Here is a 20,020-nt window from a genome sequence, read left to right on the forward strand (position 1 = left end):
AAAGCAAAATAATACACTTCTGTATTATCACTCCTTCCTGACTAATTGCTACAGAATAAGGAAACTTAATAACTCCCCTTTCATCTGCAGTAAAAAGTTCTAAGAATAAGGATCATTAAATGAGAACTTGTAGGTGTAATACACACACACACACACGCACACGCATGCTCAAAAGAAGCAGAATTCTCTTAAAGATACGCAGACTGGAAAGATATCATCACCTGCCTTATTTCAGAGTGTCTTTGATTTTAAGAGAGTACTCTTTTCAATCCCAATTCAGAAAGAAAGGGAAATTCATAGAAGATGAGATAAAAATCATCAAATCAGTGTGTAGATATTGCTATCCCTGAGTAGAGTCTTTGTAGATGATGACATAGGAATGGAATTGCCTCCAATACCCTGCTTGTCTAAGATGTGTATTTGGGCTGTGATGTTTTTAGAACACATATGATTGACAAACTAGAATCGTAGAAAGTATGGGAATCATCTGTCTATTGGTAAGATTCGGCATGAAGGCTGCATATGGCTGTGGGGCACAGCAAAAGGCTTGCATATCAGTCCTGAAAAAAAGAGACTGGAGGAGGAGCATTTTAAGGAATACAGGAAGAAAAACACATCATGCATAAGTGTCAGCATTAGGGATTATTCAAAACTTCAAGGAATCATTCACAAAATCTAGGGAAGTCCCCACAGTAGAAGACATATTTTGGTGTTGTGTATGAATTACAGCAAACATCTAAGCATGAAAACGAATGAAGAAATATTTCAGGTGCAGGAATAGTGAGAGTCTTGTCTCCACTGGCATTTTTGGAAGTGAAGGGAGAAATAAAAGAGGTACAGTCCTTTAAAAAAAGTGGCATCATTTATCCTACACACTAGAAAGAGAGCAAGTCACCAGGCTTAACTAGACTACAGCTTTATTAAATAACACATCTGTAGGTACCCATAGTAATTCATCCAGTATAGGCCATCTCTTCTGCTGCGGTCTTCAACACCTCGGGAAGGACTAAGATGAGGCCTCAGAGCCTTTTTACTCTGGTCCCAGCACTGTTGCTGAAATACCATCACACCCACTGCGGTTCAGAAAACATGGCAGGCTCACGCAAATTCACATTTACTTGTGTAAAATGCATCAGCTTACAATGAATTTGTAATAATAAGTTCCCAGTTACCTGGTTTTGAGGTGCAAATGTGAATTTTTTTTTAGATGTAATTTTTATAAGCCCATTTGAATATGTTTTACATAATTTTCTGTGCACTTCCTTTAAGGAAACTATTTAATTTTCCTTGAAGGTGCATGAAAGTTTCTAAATATATAGTAAAAGATCAGTGTGAGAGATCTGCTAAGCAGCCTGTAAAGCACAATTATTTCTAATGCTTTAAAATACCTGTAAACTGGGCTTGTTTTCTGCTTCACAAAGAAAACATTTCAGTGTTTTCTCTGCATTTAAATATACATTTTAAATATGTTGACTTATCAGGTAACGCAGCAGGCTGACCAGGGACAAACCATTTTTAATGGTATGTTAATTGAATGGGATGCTGGAGATGCACCTGAGTGACTTTTTTCCCAGATGTGCCCCAGCTGACTGATAAAGCTTCTCCTGATCAGTAGAGCCAGTGTATATTTATTATAGCCCTGTCTTTCGTCCATTTTCACTGGTGAAAATAATCGAACGGCTGCAAGCTACCACCTGAACTCTCTGTGTCTCTTATAAAAGTAGGGAAACATTAGGGCTTCAAACCCCAAGCAGCACTTTCAAAAAATTCAGCTCTGAAATGTAGAGCTGCCTCAGCATCTTCTCACAAGGTGGGGATTCAGACATGGGAATTGAGAGAGGTGGTTTCAATGGAGCTCCTCCTTTTTTCCTGAATTGCATCCCTTTATTATTGGGATGGTGTCTCACTATTCTATCATGGGAGCCTGTAGAAATTTAATTGTATTGCTTGTGCCTCTCCGTATGGTGAGCAGTGGTAGGTGAGCAGTTTTCTTGTTCTGTGTCTGTACAGTTCTACACACAGGGAAATACTGCAATTGTTATATTTGACAATTTTTCCATCTGGTTAGTCAGATAGTGAATGAACCCACCAACCTATGCCAGATCTTAAGAAATATTTCTAGAGATTCTGTGCCACTTATTTTTTCCTTGGCCTGATTTCTTTTTCTGTTACTTCTGTTTTTCTGTCTGCTGCCAGGTTGACAAACCTAGAATGTCTACACTAGAAGCAGCAATTGCACAACCATCTTCTGTCCTGAATTGATTTCATCCCCTCTAGGATTAGGAGAATAGTTAAGTTTTTAGACCCCTTCAACTAAGATTGTCTACATTACTGGCAATCTTACCAGTGACACAGACATGTGCTTACTAGGAAACTCATTCACCAACTCATTTCACAGAGTTTAACAAGCAGTTACTCATAATTGCTTGTAATCCAGCTGACATGAGCCTGAATGAAACTCCTGACTTCTCTCACAAAGCTCCTCTATGTGTTAACACTTTTTAAAAATAAATATATGAAATTCTGAAATGCAAAATTTGATAAGCTTTGATAGCTAACACCCATTCAGCAAACTTACTGTAATTAATTGCATTTCAATCATATAATTTTGTTTCCCTTATCACAGGTATTCTCTTTAAGCAGCTCCTCCTTTTTACACTAGCTTTAGTTGAGAAGACATTTCTACACATAAAGTGTGTGTAAGTGTCTGAATTCATGAGTGAACTGCTCTTCATATAGACCTCTAATATTGATTGTTAAAGAAATTTTATATTAGCAGTAAGAAATAAAAACTGGTTTTTGGAACAGCTTCTAAAAGAATATCAGAATACATTTTATATTCTTTCTATGAATAATCTGATTTACAGTATCACCAGAGAAGGTAATATTATGATAGTGTAATGAATAAAAAAACTGTGCTCTGATGTAACCATCTGGTTATATTTTCATTTTTTCCTGATAGATCTGGTTATGTTTTTATTTCAAATAAGTGCTACTAGTTTGATTTCCTTGGATACAGAAGAAAGAGTTTAAAATTCTAGAGCCTTGTTTGTAGGTGTCTCTGGATCCATGCTTCCTCACACTTGCTTGCTTTGCTTAGGTAAGATTCTTACTGTCTTAACTCTAGCACTATCCACAGTTTTGTTGAGGTAGAATTCATTCTATAAAAACGCCAATAGATAATTCTTACAGAAGCAAGCATAATAAAATCACATAAAGATTTATCTTCAACATTTCACATTTTTTGTCAAGCAACATTATCCACTGGAAACTTGAAATTACTTTTTCAAGCAAACACAGTTGTCCTTTGCTGTGACTGTCTTTCTGCCAAAGGCTTAAATGAATTTATATTTTATTTATCTTTTTAATTCTATATCAAATGCCTAATAGTTTTAAGCAGATTTTCTAACAATTACTTTGTAAAATCACTAAAAAAGTTAAAGATTTTTTGCCAATTTCCAAGCTGTGTAGTACAACACATAATCTGGGAGAATCACAAAGAGCCAAAAGACCTCATCCCCCTCTACAACTACTTGAAAGGACACTGTAGAGAGGTTGGTGCTGGTCTCTTCTCACAGGTAATTAACAATAGAACGAGAGGGAATGGCTTCAAGCTCCAACAGGGTGGGTTTAGATTGAACATTAGGAAGGAATTTTTCACCCAAAGAGTGGTCGGGCATTGGAACAGGCTGCCCAGGGAGGGGGGGGAGTCCCCATCCCTGGCTGTGTTTAAGGGCCGTTTAGATGCGGTACTGAGGGACATGGTGTAGGGGAGGACTTTGTAGAGTAGGGGAGATGGTTGGACTCGATGATCCCAAGGGTCTCTTCCAACCTCAATGATTCTATGATTCTATGATTCTATGATTCTTTCCTGTGCATGGTAAGTAATAAAATTTTGAGAAAAAGTAGCATATCAGTAATCTGGCATCATTAAATGAAGAAATGCAAATCTTTGTGCATAAGAGAAAGATTTTAGACAATTTCTTCTCTCCTCCTGCAGAGGAAGTGGCTATAGACATTTGATGAAGTTTTTACTTATTGTGGCATTCTTTTTTTTTTTTTCTTGATATTTACAATATTTTATTAAAATAGTAGATTTTATTAATGCTCACGTTTTACCTTTAGTATGAATACTTTCTGATTGTAGTTCAGACAGTGTAGTAATGCAGTAGCAATGTTTCCACTCCAGGGTCAGCACAGAGAAAATGGGGAGTCGTTCAGATCCGCAGGGGGTGTGTTTGGAGGGAAGGTCTGAGGGATACTCCCTGTTTCTGGGTACACCTAACCCCTCGCAGAGGTGGGACAAAAAAGTATGATGTCCCTCCTGCCTTCTGTGCTCGTGGTTCCTGGCACACAGAGGTGAGTTGTGTGGCCAGGCTGGCCAGAAAAAAAGACTAATCCAGGGGGTTGCACTGTGTGAGTGCTCCTGCTCTGCACTTGCAGCAAAAGAGTCCTGGTTAAACAACCTCTCATTAGGTCCTCTGCTTGAGAGAAAAAAATACAGCAAAAAAAAAGATGCTCTCTCAGTTTGGGCTTTGATCTTGCTTTCATAAGTGACGCAGAGAATTTGCATGGTAGCGTGCAGCTATTCTGTTATTGTGGCTAGAAAAAAATACAAGAGAATAGATACATAAAGCGGGAGAGATGAGAACAGTTAGTGTGCCTTTATTCCTTGTCAGAACTTAATCTGGATCAACTAAAATACTCGCTGGTTTTTGTCATGCCTCAAGATAAAATGTCAATGCTTACATATTCCTACCTTTTATCTAAAAGATGCCTATTGTTTTAGAACCCCTGAGTTACTATCTATAGAAAATTATGAATATGGAATAGATGCCTATGTTCACCTCATTTTCACATGTTTTGTAGGAAGAGCAGTTGTTATAAATGCAACAAGCAATTTGTGTTGTATACTTCTGTGCTTTTTCTTCTTTTGTCTTTTTCTTATGCCATAAAGAATTAAACCAGGGTAAAATTAGTAAAACCAGAGGCTGAGGTGTTATGGCCTTTTTCTCGATCCGGAGAAAAAATTCTAAGCATATAAGGCTGAGGGGAGACCTTATCAACGCCTACAAGTATCTCAAGGGAGGGTTGAAGGAGGAGGGAGCCAGACTCTTTTCAGTGGTTCCCAGTGAGAGGACGAGGGGCAACGGGCACAAGTTGGACCAGAAGAGGTTCCACTCAAATATGAGGAGAAACTTCTTCATGGTGAGGGTGCCAGAGCCCTGGAACAGGCTGCCCAGGGAGGGTGTGGAGTCCCCTTCCTGGAGATTTTCAAGACCCCCCTGGATGCTCCTGAGTAACACGCTCTGACAAGCTCTAGGCAATCCTGCTTCAGCAGGGGAGTTGGACTAGATGATCTCTATGGTCCCTTCCAACTCTAAAAAATTCAGTGAAATTCAGTGAAATAGCGTGCAAAAAGGGTTTTTTTATTATTATCACATTATTCTTCCTGCTGTTTGTCTAGATTTTTTAGTCTGGAGAGCTCCGTTCGAGACGGCAAATTATTAAACTCCAGTTTTGGGGTATTCCAAATGTTTCGTGCTCGTTTTTTGTGTTTGCACAGAGGTTTTTTTTAGTGATGTGTACACTGAGCTAGGCGACTGCAGCTCGTTCAATTCCCTACTTTGTGTGGCAGCCTGAGTGTGTTCAGCAGGTTGTACGCCAGCAGATGAAACAGATGTTTGGGCCATACTGGAACGGAGCGGCGTGCTGCATCAGGACCTGGATATTCCTCTTGACATCTGGATGCTGCTGGGCTGGGGAGCCTGCCTTAGGCCAAGAGGCTGTAGGAGCCTTGTGGCAGTAAACATAGGGTCCTTGCTGCTCTTTAAGCGATTAGTGCACTGGAGCAGCAATAATGCTGAATTATCGCTTGGTTGCCTTCTTCTAAGGAATCTTGGGACAAAGGGAGAGTCAAGGAGGAGTATTTACAGTAAAGTCATGTTCAGAAAGACAAGACTAATTGCCGTGTATTAAAAAGCTTTTCTTTCAACTAATTTAATAGTAAAATTGTTACGAATAGGAAACTTAGGAAACTTTTTTAAAAGCGGTAAACAAATAGCTTACAGGAAAACCTGCCTTTCTCATTTAAAATCATTAAAATGAAAAAAGACAATTTCAGCTACTTTCCAATTTCATGGTCTGGTCAAATTGTATGGAACAGACAACAAAATGTGACTGAAGACATGAAATTGGAGGTATACTAATGTTCATGCCTACTAGAGACAAAAATGGGAACTTCTAATAGCTGCAGGGAAGAATATTAGGTATGGAAGCTGTCTGATTTATGCATTGATTCTTTATAGTTTCACTTTATCAAGTTGAAAATTGTGCTGTATGTGCTGCTGCAGCCTAAATTGTCTGTTGCAGCACTTTCCTTTACGATGTGTGTTATTTAAACACAATAGACATGGTATATTGCATGGCAATAGGTGTTTAATGTTTTGTGATTACTGGCTGTCAGACAAAATAGCATTTAGCATGGATTCCCCACCCCAAATAAATTTTCATTGTTAAGACCGGTGTGTTTAAATGGGGGCCCTCCCAAACAGATTACAGCTTTTTGGAGAGTGTGAGGTAGCATTTTGAAGACGACCAGTTTGTTGCTCTCATTTAACCTCCAGTATTCTAAAGGGGTTATATTTAATTAATACTGGCTAAAGGCCTGACCTGAGAGGCAACCAAAAGTGATTGAACTGCATTTTCAGACTCAGGCTGTAATCTGTTGAGAGAGGAATAATAATAATAAAAAAAAAATTAGAAAGCACCATTTACTGAAATTCTTTCTAACTAAGCTGTATTTCAATGGGCCATTTAATGCTCAGATGGACAAAGGTATTACTTCAGTCATTGAATTGTATCAAACCCTTTCTCAAAGGCCCAGTTTAAAAACTCTACAGGAAAAGTGGCTTAACATCATATTCTCAGCAGACCAACACTCAGTCTGTTTGGAAAGGAAAAAAAAAAAAAAAGTGAAATGAGGTGAGACACAACCACCAAGTCAGTGAGGATTTTTGCCTCTCCCTTCAGTCAATGGCTTCACAAGGGAATTGCTTTTCAGAAAGCAACAGCTCTGTATTTGCTACAGAAGGCTTTCAATTTTTTTTTTTTAATTTATTTTTTTTTAGTAGCTGTTACTCTGTTCCCCCTGGTCAGCTTTCAGCCTGCCCTTTGTTTTTTTCTGACATGGCAAAAATATAATTTTCTCTCTGAGGGACTTAGGACCAGTACCTACACTTTACAGGGTTAGATTTTTGACTCAGTCGAAACTTGGAAGAAATAGGAAGTCTCATTTAAAAATCACTGACACTTATGAGCTGAGTATTTTATTTCAATAGAGACAACATTACATATATTCTGTGATGATGTGAGATACCTAATGTAATGTCAGAACTTTAATTGTGTAAAAATTTTAGGATACATTTTTGAATTCATATTTTTTGCAGAGAAGAAACTTTTCTTCTTTCACAATTTTGGTGCTATCTCATTAAAACTTCCTAGCAGCCTCAGAGAATGATGAGGTGACATTATATCTTGGGAGCTTGTAAAGGTGCTGTAAAACTAATAAACCAATGGCTTTACTTCCTAAGGAGAAACAAATACAATACTACAGACACAACTGCCAGATGCCAAATTATATACGTTGTCTTAGCTGCTTGCAGTGATTGATAATTTATTTGAGCTCTAAGCATTCTTTCATGGCTTTGCCCACAGTTTTACAGTAAGCAGGTTGTGAGCAAGCCGTCGCTGAGAGCTTGTATTTAATTGTCATAATTCAATTAAATCAATGCCACTTGATTTCTAAGGGGCATGATCTCAGGAACAATACCTAAATGAAAGTTGCCGGCATTTAAGCAGCGAAGCAGAGTGAGCTTTTATGATGGCCATTTCTAGTTCATTACATAAAAGCAGGATGAGGTCAAAACAATGAGAAATACAGTTTGCAAACAAAACAGAAATGATCTTCAGGGCACCTTAATGCACATGTGCCTGAAGGCAAGCTATTTCCTTATTGCACAGGTACATATATTTTAGCTCTCTAGGATTTCCCCAAATTTACATGACTGTAACTTGAGAGAGACTTTGGGATTGGTTCTGTGCTGTCAGGCCATGATGATAAACAGGTGGGAATAGGGAAAAAGGGAGTGAGTAAGTATCTAACATGGATCTTGCTGTAGGTATCTTATTCTGCTTTCTTTCCCCCCCAGCCCCAAACATCATCATGAGTCTTTAGGCCAGAATATATTTTCTGTAAATGCTTTATTTAAAAATAAGCAATGTTAATAACATTTAAAGAAAAATTAGTCAAATGGTAATTTTATCTTCAGTTTACATTTTCCATTACATTAAAAATTTAAACAGATATTTTATAGCTGGCAATACTTACTCAGGCTCTTCCAATAAAAGTCCATACTATATGAATAAAACCAAACAAAATAATAGTGTGGGAACCACAGCGTACAAGAATAAGTCAAGGGCAAAAAGGTCTATCACTTCTTCAGAATACATGCCAATGTGATCATTCAGTCCATTCGTATTTTCAGCAGGACTAGTATATGTGCTGTGGGACTCCTCTTTATCAAGTCATGAAAATTTGCTTCTCCGCAAGATGAGAGAGAAATGAAAATCTATGAAGAACAGCTATGGTTTGCTAACTGTTTTCCCCAGCATAAATCTGGGACTTTGTCGCTGGCTTATTTAACAGATCCTCTTAACATCTGTCCAGCAGACTGTGGACTTTATTAGTAGACAAGAGACCCACCAGATTTAGAGCCTGCTGGGTGCGTCTTCATCTTCACAGCTGTGGATTAACTCAGACTTTCCAGAAGAGGACAACCATATGGGATAATTGGTGTCATTGGGTAGCTAAAAAAATATGAAGAAACAAATGTCGTCCAAACACAATTCACTGTTTTTACAGCCACAATTACTAGTCTGTTTAAGAAATAAGAAAGGCAGCATTACGCTAAAAAAAGAAAATCTATTCATATCTGTGTGGGAACCTAATCAGGCTCTTGTTTCCAATGACGATGGCTCCACAGTCGCACCAGGTCTGCGACAAGAATGCTCCTTTTGTGTGCCGATAATGTGGAAGCGATAAAATTTCCTATAAGAGACATATGTGTTTACATCATGAGATGTGTTATTTGACAAAACGCTTTGTTCTCTGCATATTTTCCACGCAGAGTTTCATGCTGGGTTGTTTTGCTGGAAAGCTTTGATTAGCTAGAATTAGTTGCTGAAGTAAAATAGACACTTTTGTTTTATGAGTCCTCTTGCTGAGCTGTAAATTATAGTAAAACATATAAGGAGTGACAGAAAGAAGTGCTGATTTGAACCTCTGACCCATGATCGGCATAAAAACATAAGATAACTCTTTCAAAGGACTACTGAGAGCCATAAATATTCCATGGTCCACTTAAAGTTAGGCCCTTTTAACAAAATAAAGCTGTTATTTTGCATAAGGCGATCTTGACTCTGCAGTAGTACAACAATGCAAGCTGCAGTATCTAAAATGTGTAGAGATTCTTTTATTTTCGGGGTGGGTTGGCAGCAGGGCAGTGGAAGCAATGAAAAGTTATTTCTTTTTTTCTAAAGCAGTACAATGAATTTGTGGTCAGTAAAAGGAGTTGGAACCAGCAGACACTCAGTGGTGAAATTAGGTATCTGTTACTTTGCAGCCTGAGAGAGAAGCAAGAGAGGCATGCGTATCTCCTAAGGATGCAGGAATTGAATGGGATTTAAGGTCACATCAAAATTTCCCTCGACAATATATAGACTAGCAACTGACAGACACTGAAATTACTGGTGTTAATACTGAGGTGAATGAATATGAATAACTGGGAAAATCTTTCTTGTAGCTGAGAAAGATTTTTTTTTGCTCGGTAGCTGCACACTTAAACATACACGGAAAACTGAAATCTTGTAACTCCATCTGTGACTACAGAATGTATTATTTCTATTTTCACAAATACAGTTAGTTTGTTTGCACATATTGGGCTGTAATAAATCTGAGAGCACATTAGCCAGCAAGTGCATAAATAATCACTGCAACAATCTTTGTTATTATGACATTAGTTATGGTAATACATTAGCTGCTTGTTCGTGTTACATCTTAACACCTTTCTGCAAAGGTATTGGGTGCATCATTGTAAGAAGTACAGGCTATTCACACTCTGTAACAGTGAGCAGACTCTGCTGTAAGATGATAAATGGGTATTTAAAATGGGAAAGTTATGTCCTCTATGGATAGGTTAGGCATGTACAACCAGGAGAAAGAAAGGAATGATGCTGTTAAAAAGAAACTGTGTCCATATATTATGACACTTAGATTGTGAACAGAAAGAGGAGTCTTTGCAGTGCATTGTTACTTATTATTTATAATTTTTCTAAATTAAGCACTTTTCCCCTAATTGTTACTCAAACTTCCTGTACCTGTACTTGATCTATGCCGTTTCAGATATACACATGTAAAGCCAAATAGTTCTCAGTTATTTAGCATAAACATGTGAGTTATGTTGATGCATGTTGGTTCTTAAATAATAAGCTAGTATTACCTGTGTGGTGGCACGTGTGAAAATGGGAGGATGCTCTGACCCATAGTACTAGCAAATCTGTAAAACTCACCTTATTTTGATTCGTTAACATTTTGTTTAGGACAAACTCAGAAAATGCTACTGAGACATCAAAATTTCATGAAAACAAATTTATTAAATACACTTTTTTAACCGGTAGCACCTGCACAAATATATTATAAAACAAAAGAAAATATGCACATTTAGCATAAAATATTCTATCTATTAATTCGGAGTATTGTTTTCATCAGCAAAAGCTTTGATTTTTCCAAGCTTTAGATTTTTAAATTCAAAAAAGGGTTGCTTTCTTGTGTATTTCATTTAACAATTTATATGCACCTATCCTCCTCTTTCTCCTGTTTTTCCCTTTTGTGTAGAGAGTACTCCTAGGACACAGTTGCTGAGCTGTGGAAGGTGTTTTTCTGGTGATGGCATCTGGCTTCTTGGCAAACTCTGCAGGCAGTAGCTGCTTTCGAGTTGCCCCTGGGTTTGTCATGTGCTTAAGCTGCTGATGAGTTACTTAGGCTGTCTTGTGCCCTGGATGTCGTTTTCTGTTAACCTACCTCTCACTCTGAGGATTTGCATTAAAAATCATCTTAAAAAGACGGACAACCATGTGATTTTATATATATATATTTATATATATGTATATATATCTATCTAGCTCCAATATATTTCCCCATTTCTTACCTTGGTGCCATAGTAGCATTAGTCACCGAACATATTTCATATACAAGAGACCCCAATTCAAAAAATTACATTTATATACAAAAATAGGAAAGAATAAGTACAATTGGTACAATGTGGTACTGAGGGACATGGTGTAGGGGAGGACGTAGAGTAGGGGAGATGGTTGGACTCGATGATCCCAAGGGTCTCTTCCAACCTCAGTGATTCTATGATTCTATGAATTATCATGACTTTAGAAATGGTTCCTGCAAGTAGACTAAGATGCATGTGAAGTTTTTGGTTAGGGTATTTATGCTTCTGCACCATTTTTTGGAAAAGGTTACCTTGCCTGAACTGCGAGAGGCTATACCAATATCACTGAGCTCAGGTCAGCACTTAAATCTTTATGTCCATAGTTACTGTCTATGACACCCAAAACATGGGTTTTAGCACAAATCCATTCCTTCTCCAACCATAAAAAAAACTTTCTCAGAGCCTCTATTTCCTTTAATCTCTTTGGCATCAAGCTTATTTTCAGCACTTCTGCACTAATAATAATAAATGGGCAGTCCCCCTGAAGGTGGGCTTGTTTTGGGGTAGCTTCTTTTCAGAAGTGTGTGCTGCACATCGTAAAGAGCTTGTAAAAACCCTTTGTCATCATGCAGTTCTAATTATTATTATTGCATGTTATATACTTGAAAGAAAAATTCTGGAATTATAGCTTTGCAACACTACGTACTAAATATACTATGGAAAAAAATAACTGCATTACCTCTTGTAGTGCAGGATTTCAACAGCACTTGCAGTCACTCCTTAGCGTTTTTCATCTTTAGAAACTAAATTACTCATTGTCTAAATAGCTGAACTTTCATCTCTATAAATAAGATATTTCAGCTTTGCACAATTCATTTAAAATGCTGACAAATAAGGATTCTCACTTGATTCTCAGTAGTTTTATTGTTCAGTTTCATTTACTGTAGCAAATGTATTTGTTGAAGATGTAACATAGGACTTGCATTTTTATAATGGAAGACTTTAGAATAATCAGGGTCCATAAAATTTAGCATTTGTTTCTGAGCAAAAAAAAATAATTTCTAGCACCTTTGGAGAAATAATGTAAAAATACAGAAGAAGGAGAATGTCTTTTCATTTTTGTCATGAGTCTTTTAGGAAAACAAAATAAATGGGTTAATGTTTCTAGAACAGATTCCTGCTTTCTACTTGAATCAAGCCACCTTCTACTGAATTTCTTTGTGGGCCATCTTCCAAGTACATGCGTTGCAATCCATCATGATTGGCCAGCCCCCACCACCTGCACTTATCTGCCACACTGACTACTGCAACCACTCTCTTTCTTATCTCCCTGTTTCACGGATGGCTTTGCTATAGTTTCTTCAGAATTCTTCTGGGAAGAATAATATCTGAATTAATCCCCACTGCTGTGACCAAATTCTCCCTCACCAACACAGCCAGTTGAAATGTCTCCAGCCCTTGCTTTTTAGTTCTTGTAAATACAAATGCAACTGCTCTTTCCATTTCCCCCCGGGCTCATATATCTAAAGAAACTGCCCCTCTCCTATGCAGCAGTTGATCACTTTCTCTTTATTGAAATATCTTCTCTAAATAAACTTTTTCCATAAGGCCTGTCATTGACAAGCCACTGGTAAGGAGGTTATGATTATCATAATCCTGTGTTAGGTGGTAAAGCAGCCTGTCACAAAATTTACAAGTTGTTGTCAGTGCAAATCTCCCTTAACTGCGTTGATTTAAGGCCCATTCTATTTTTCTCACCACGTGTTACTCCTGTAACATTCGATTCTCAACATTCTTCACCTTTTTTCATTTGTTTAGACAGATGCTGCAGCCTAAGAAGTGAGTATCTTGTCGTTCAGCAGAACACGTCTAGGAATGTCACAGGCCTATGTGCAAGCAAAAAGTCATATGGGCTAATGAATGAATTTTGATTATTGAAAGCTAGTTGAAAAAACTAGTTGAAAAATAATTGAAAAAATTTTGAAACCTGTGAGAAGGATGTCTAAGCCTATGGTATGTGTTTTCTGGCAAGGCACGAATGAACACTGGCAGTGAAGGCAGTTATCCTTGTGTATCATGAAAATATCTCACAATGACATTGTGACTTAGATGGTCTTAAGAAATGTTTTAACATTTGGATCAGTCAAGATGCTCTATTATTAACTTTTTTTGACAAATTTGAAATCATGAATGATACTTTTTACTAAAGAGTGAAATGGAAATAATCCATCAAATGCCATAGGCAATATCTGAAGAAGAAAATACCACCACCATCACCCCCAGATTATTATTTTTGTTAGTTATTCAGTTCTTCTTGGTTGGTAACTCTAAGCCATAACAAAGGCTTAGCATGAATTTTGCTGTTTCCAGGTGAAAAATCAGTATGTACTTGTGCTGTACTGTACACATGCTGAGTACAGTGCTTTCCCACTCATCTGTAATTTTTATTTTTTTAAGTAGATGAACATCATTCAGACTCATAGTGATCTCCAACTTTCATAAATTCCCCTCAGATTTTTAGTTGATTACAGCTGGAATAGAGTTTAGGTAATAAGTGCTTAAGTCCATAAGCCTGTAAGTTCATACGTGCCTAAATGTGAGACTTCACTTGCCATTGCCTTAAGTGAGACTTGCAGTGTTTCAAAATCCTGCTCTTCAGTGTCAGATCACGGCATTAGAAGAAACTGTGTTCTGAAAACTGTAAAACTACATCCTTGCTCAAGTACCTTAAGTAAGCTGGTTTTCAAAATTCATAACTATGCAATAGCACTCAGTAACTCAAAATCAGCACAAGATGCTGGGAACTGGATTGTAAGAATCTGACTTAGTGACCTTTTAAAAAAATAAAAAACAGGCTATATTTTTTTAAGACTTCTTAAAACAATCATGAATACTTGATGGGTTTGAATATCTAATTTGTAATGAAGAGCCTACTGAGTCAGTGGCTGACATAAGGGTTATGAAATGCTCTTCACTTTATGTGCAAAAAGATATGTTTCAGTGTTTGAGGTAGGTTAATTTTTTTAGTCACTACTCAATCATCGGTAGGTTAGAAATTCAATTGAAAAAATTCCATTGAAATTTTTGCTTTGGAGCATTAAAAGCTAACAATAAACATTCATTCAATGTTTGGGTTTTTTTCCCCTCCCTAATTTTGCAAATAAAAGCTTCACAACCTGACCATCTCAATGTGAGGTCCTAAATTGTCATTTGAAGCCACAACAGTGGGATTTGCAAAAATATCAATTTTATCCCTTCAACAGTGGTCTGCACATATTTTCCCAGACTGGCTAGCTCCCCATACAAGCTGGTATTTAAAAGTAGTTACACAACCTCACAGTCTACACAGCAATGTCGCTAGCACTAGTGCGAATTCTTGCAAGATTTGCACTTGTTTGTGGAAAGTTTTGTTTTAAAATCTAAGCAAACCAGAAAGCTAATTGCTGTTACTTATTTTTACATTTGCTTTTATGGCATAAAACCAATTTATAGAAATCCCAGTCTAAAGCTGGTGCTATGACCTTGGAGTAGCCCAGTGATGAACTGTACACACACATACATACATATAAATCACAATTTTTTTTTTATTCTCTGTTTCTGTTTAGAAACATTTCTTCCTCACACTACTTGCAGTGCAGCCAATGCAGCCCTCAACACGCTGAGAGGGGACCAGTGTGTAATTCTAATTTTATTCTGCTTTTAATGTTTACATTTCCAAAATCAAACAGTTTCCTATATAGTCACTATAGCATTCCACTTGTCTTGTTGCTATTTGCTGGAGAAGAGGAGGCTGAGGGGAGACCTTCTTGGTCTCTCCAACTCCCTGAAAGGAGGGTGTAGAGAGGTGGGGGGCGGTCTCTTCTCTCAAGTCACAGGCGACAGGACGAGAGGAAATGGCCTCAAGTTACGCCAGGGGAGGTTCAGGCTGGATATTAGGAAACATTTTTTCACTGAAAGGGTTCTCAGGCATTGGAATGGGCTGCCCAGGGAGGTGGTTGAGGCCCCATCCCTGGAGGTGTTCAAAAGCCGGGTTGATGTAGTGCTGGGAGGTCTGGTTTAGTGATGGGGATGCTCCTTGTTTGTTGTGTGGGTGTCTATTTTTGTCAGTCAGGTTGACAGTTGGACAAGATGATCTTTAAGGTCCCTTCCAACCTAGAAGATTCTGTGATTCTGTGATTCTATTTTTGTAATCCTTAAAGTGCTGTGGACATTTCAGTTGCCAGTCCTGCTGGGACTCAGGTACCAGGTCACCAAAGAGCTCTCCTCTGACTAGTGTTGTGCATCTCTTTGCGTTGATCTTGACGTATCTGTTCAAGATACAGCTGTACTGGAGGCTGCAGGTTTTAGAGATGATAAACACACCTTTGCTTACTTGTCATGACTAACTGGGCTAAAAGCTCCATTTGCCATGTGTGCCTGGTGTCTGTGCCCAGGTGCTGGTGGTGAGGAGGCCGTGGGGCAAGGGTTGGGAGAGGAGACAGCCCGTTCCTCAATGGCCCCAACACAGGGCACCACTGAAACTGACAGCCAAGCTGTTGGCACCTCTGGGAAAATTTTCTCCAGAAAGGGCAAAATGCTACACAGGCAGTGAGGAATAAGGGGAAAACTGTGAGGAACATCACTGCTGGCCAGGCCAGAGAGCGGGGAGGTGGAGGATTCAGCAATGAAGGAGTGAAGCTGAGTCTGGGAAAAAGGTGAGGATGGGGGATTTTAGGTTTTGCCTGTGTTTCCCACCATCTAACTATGTTGTAATCTCAGTAAATTTAATTAATTTTACCCAAGCCAAGTCTCTTGTGCCTGTGATGGTAGCTGGTAAGTGATGTCCCTGTATTTATCTGGAGCCATGAACTTTCCCATCCAACTTTCCCTATTTGGAAGGAAAAGTACAGAACACTGAGAAAACGATTATAATCTTTGGATTTTGCCTTCAAATTCTATTCAAGCTTATTTTATCATCTGTTTCATAGTACAGTGCCTGGTTATTTCTGAGCTGAGAATGTCCAGGCTTTCAGAAGTTTGTGAAATGTGCTTCTTACTCTCATATCAGCAGAGCATCCTATTAAGCAAGCATAGACTGATCTGAAGAATATGCTAAAAAGCAGAGCATCCTATTAAGCATAGACTGATCTGAAGAATATGCTAAAAGGGCTAAGATCATAGAAGAGAAAAAAATCCCCACTTACTACTTTCTACAATGCTTCATTTTCATTTTTCAGGACATCACTGAGAAATGGGAAGTTTTTCTCATTCTCTACTATAGGAAAAAACCAGGACATCACTGAGAATTGGAAATTTTTTCTATTTTCAGTTTTTCTCATTCTCTACTATAGGAAAAAATAGTACAGTAGCCAAAATATTTGAACACCGTTGATTTCAAAATATTAATCTGTGATCTTTTTGTAGCCTCTATGTGGTCTTGAAAAGGAATGGCAGGAAACAAACAAACAGGAGTTTTCATTTGTCACCCAGAGCTCTGACTCTGCCCCTCTTTCACACGTTTGTGTCATAGCCACTGAGTCACGGAGCTTACAGTATTGTGTAACTTTCATTTCTGTGGAGGCTTGTTATATTAGAAAAACTGTTCCAAAGAAAGCAACAATTATGACATAAGCACATCTGGCTCTTGCAAATTATTCTTTATTAAGCTTTCATTTAATTACATGTGCTGAAAGGTCTGCTTTTGATTACTGTAATTTTTTTTATTTGTCCATCTGAATGATAGTAATGTTGGAAATTACATACAAACCACCTGGCTTTTTTCTCACTAATAAGGCAAAGCTTATATAGATTTATGTGTAGAAGAGGGATTAGGATCTTCCCTGTTTATGGTAGAAGAATTATTGCTGATGCTACTTCAAGGTGAGGGTTTAAATTTGGTCACTGGAAGGAAATTAAACCTATTTGTTTTTGTTCAGTAAACACTTTAGTTAGGTAGGAATGGTTTATTTTAATACACAAGTCTTTTATTATGTTTCAGTTAAACTTTTTGAAAAGTTCCGTGAGCATGTTTCTGTATTTTCATCACTACTTACAGGAATTTTTAAGGTCTACCTTCCTTATTAGTATTTATAGAAGTTATAACAATAGCTGTACACCGAGGTGGATACATACTCTGTTGCCTATTTTAACTCTCATTACTATCTAGAGAAGATGCAGCATTGCCTTTTAGTAACAAATGTTTCCAATGCCAGCTCGAAATAAGGGTTCTGGCATTGGTGGGTAATTTCTGGATAAGAACAGAAAGACCTGAAGCATTGTTTTTTTTCTGACAGGGGCTTATACCTCTTTTTCATAAACAGCCTTATAATTTTGCGAATTTCAGTTTTAATATTCACGCCCAGTATAACCTTTTGGTCATTACCATGACCTTCATTAGCCAGAAGGAAAAAAAATAAATCAGATAAAAGTCCATTTAAGAAAAAATATATTGGTGTGTGGGAGTTTTCCAGTCTTTTTTTTTCTTTTTCTTTTTGAAAATAACAAGAAGGGAAAAGCCACAAACAAGAAAGCGCTGCAAAAAAAATCTGTAAGTCCTTTAAGAAAAGAAACAGCAGAGCGATAAAAGTTATGTACATTTACAACTTCTTTTTTTAGGAATTTTGCAGGAATACATTGTATATCTTCTTGTCTTCCAGCAACTGTATGCAGCTCAGCTGGCAAGCATGCAAGTTTCTCCTGGAGCCAAAATGCCATCTACTCCACAGCCACCAAATACGACAGGGGCACTCTCACCCACTGGGATGAAAAATGAGAAGAGAGGGACCAGCCCGGTAACTCAAGTTAAGGTATTTTTCAGTAAAGAAAAAAAGTCAGCGTCTGAAAAAGGGCAGTGAAATTAAATGGTCTATTTAATTGTTTTACGGTTGGAAGCTTAACCACATGAAAGTTCTTCAATATTCAAATAAAATGTTCAGTTTTAGTGCTGTATTATCAGTATAGAGAAGGGAAGAGAAAACATTCACTTCTTGCTTCCAAAAATATCAGGCGTCCCTCTGCCTACCACAGGCAGCACAACAGATTCATCAGTAAAATGTGATATTTTCAAGATTGCAGTTTGTATTCTAGTAATGTGCATAAATGGCATCCATTTCATCAATTGTTTCACATTGAAATTTTTGAGTATCTTAAAATACGGTGCCACTTTATATTATTAAGGCAACAGAGACACTGTCGATCTCCTAATTGTTTTACAGATCTCTAGCTGTACTTATTCTACAATTTTGGACAAAGCGTCACGTACAAATAAGATCTAAGTCAGGACTCTGGGGAAAAACATTATGTCACTGCAGATTGATTTGACTTTTGCTGATTTCACACAGCTGCTGACAACCGGGCTGCTCCTTGTTGGTTTTGTGCCACTGCTGAATGCTTGTGCCTGCTTATTCTCACTTGCTTGGAATCAGGCAGCTACAACATGGCATTTGCCAGCAGCTTGAAATGCACATCGTGCCCCCCTTGAAATCCCTGGTGCTGCTAGTACCTTTTGGGTGGAACTGGCTGGCTTTTAGTACTGGATTCTCCCATGGTTGTTCTGTATTTCATGATGCTAAATATGCCGAGAAACAATGTACTTCAAACTCTAAAAAACCACCAACGTTCAGACGTTTTACCGATTTGAATGATAGAGCTATAAATGCAGAACTGTTAAAACAGATATAAAGAAGGTATATTGTGACTGTGGACAGAGAGAGAATGCATCTTTTTGCTAGCTGCTAACACCTTACAGACACACAGTCCTTAGCCTCAAATCAGTCTGGGAAGATTTTACTCACTTGAGGTGAGGGTCTCTTTTTTTTTTTTTTTTTTAATTTATTTTTTGACAAGAGAGTAAAATATAATTTGTTTTTTCATTATCATCAATCATCGTGGTAAAGTGTGGGTGAGTAGATATTTCTGCCTGGGCTGATAAATTTCCATGACACTTTTTTGCTAGGCTGAGAGTACTAATAAATAAAAACTATTCCATTATGGCCAGATCTAACATTTATTTAGCAAAGCATTCACTTTACTTAACTGTAGATGTGTATTAGTCTAATATTTTACCTCTTGTAATTCAATGCCAAGCTTGAGAGCAGTCAGTGAAATATACCACATATGCAGAGTTTGTTATGGTCAATACAGAAGCCACCAAAAGCAAAACCCAACTGTTTCAGCAAAGTTGCCATAGTATAGTGATACCTAACACCAGTGATTTATGGTATTGAGAATATACTACTGACTACTTTAATGTAAAAAAGTAATTTCATAAGTGAGCGAGCCAAATGGATCTACACCAAACCAAACCTTTATTATATGAGTCAAATTTTCCCTGGTTAAATCCAAGCACATATCTCCTTGAACCAAGGCCAATATCATTTCAGCTTTGTGGCCAGCTGAGTCCTATTACAGAATTGACCACATGCAAATTTTTGGGGGTTTCCCTACATAATTTAACTTGAATGGACTGAAACATACATTAATAAAAAAGAAGCCTTTTATTCTTTTTTGTATTAAGCACACTATTGCTTTGAAAATGTTAAACTACAAGTGTTCCATGTGTACAAATACCAATGGCCAATGAAGAAATTAATTATTAGTATAAAAGCACTCTAATAAACTAGTACCTACATGTTTTATTTGCGAATTCTTACCTTTACAAGAACTGAAAGTTTTGATGGTCATGCATTGCTTAACAAATCCTCTATATTTTCTCTGTTTTTAAACAGTTGTTTGTATATACTACATGCATTATTTATAGAACT

At 37.6% G+C, this 20,020-nt stretch overlaps 1 protein-coding gene across 1 annotated transcript in view; it reads left to right on the forward strand.

Moving 5' to 3' along the window:
- The window catches only part of SOX6 (SRY-box 6), a 272,975-nt gene that overhangs the window by 187,100 nt on the left and 65,855 nt on the right, over window positions 1-20,020 (forward strand). Inside the window, exon 10 of the mRNA XM_014962253.1 lies at window positions 17,915-18,064. Coding sequence (XP_014817739.1) covers window positions 17,915-18,064 — 150 coding nt within the window. The remainder of the gene's footprint in view (window positions 1-17,914; window positions 18,065-20,020) is intronic.

The sequence above is a fragment of the Calidris pugnax genome, unplaced genomic scaffold, assembly GCF_001431845.1.
Source record: "Calidris pugnax isolate Ruff unplaced genomic scaffold, ASM143184v1 scaffold593, whole genome shotgun sequence".
Taxonomy (NCBI): Eukaryota; Metazoa; Chordata; class Aves; order Charadriiformes; family Scolopacidae; genus Calidris; species Calidris pugnax.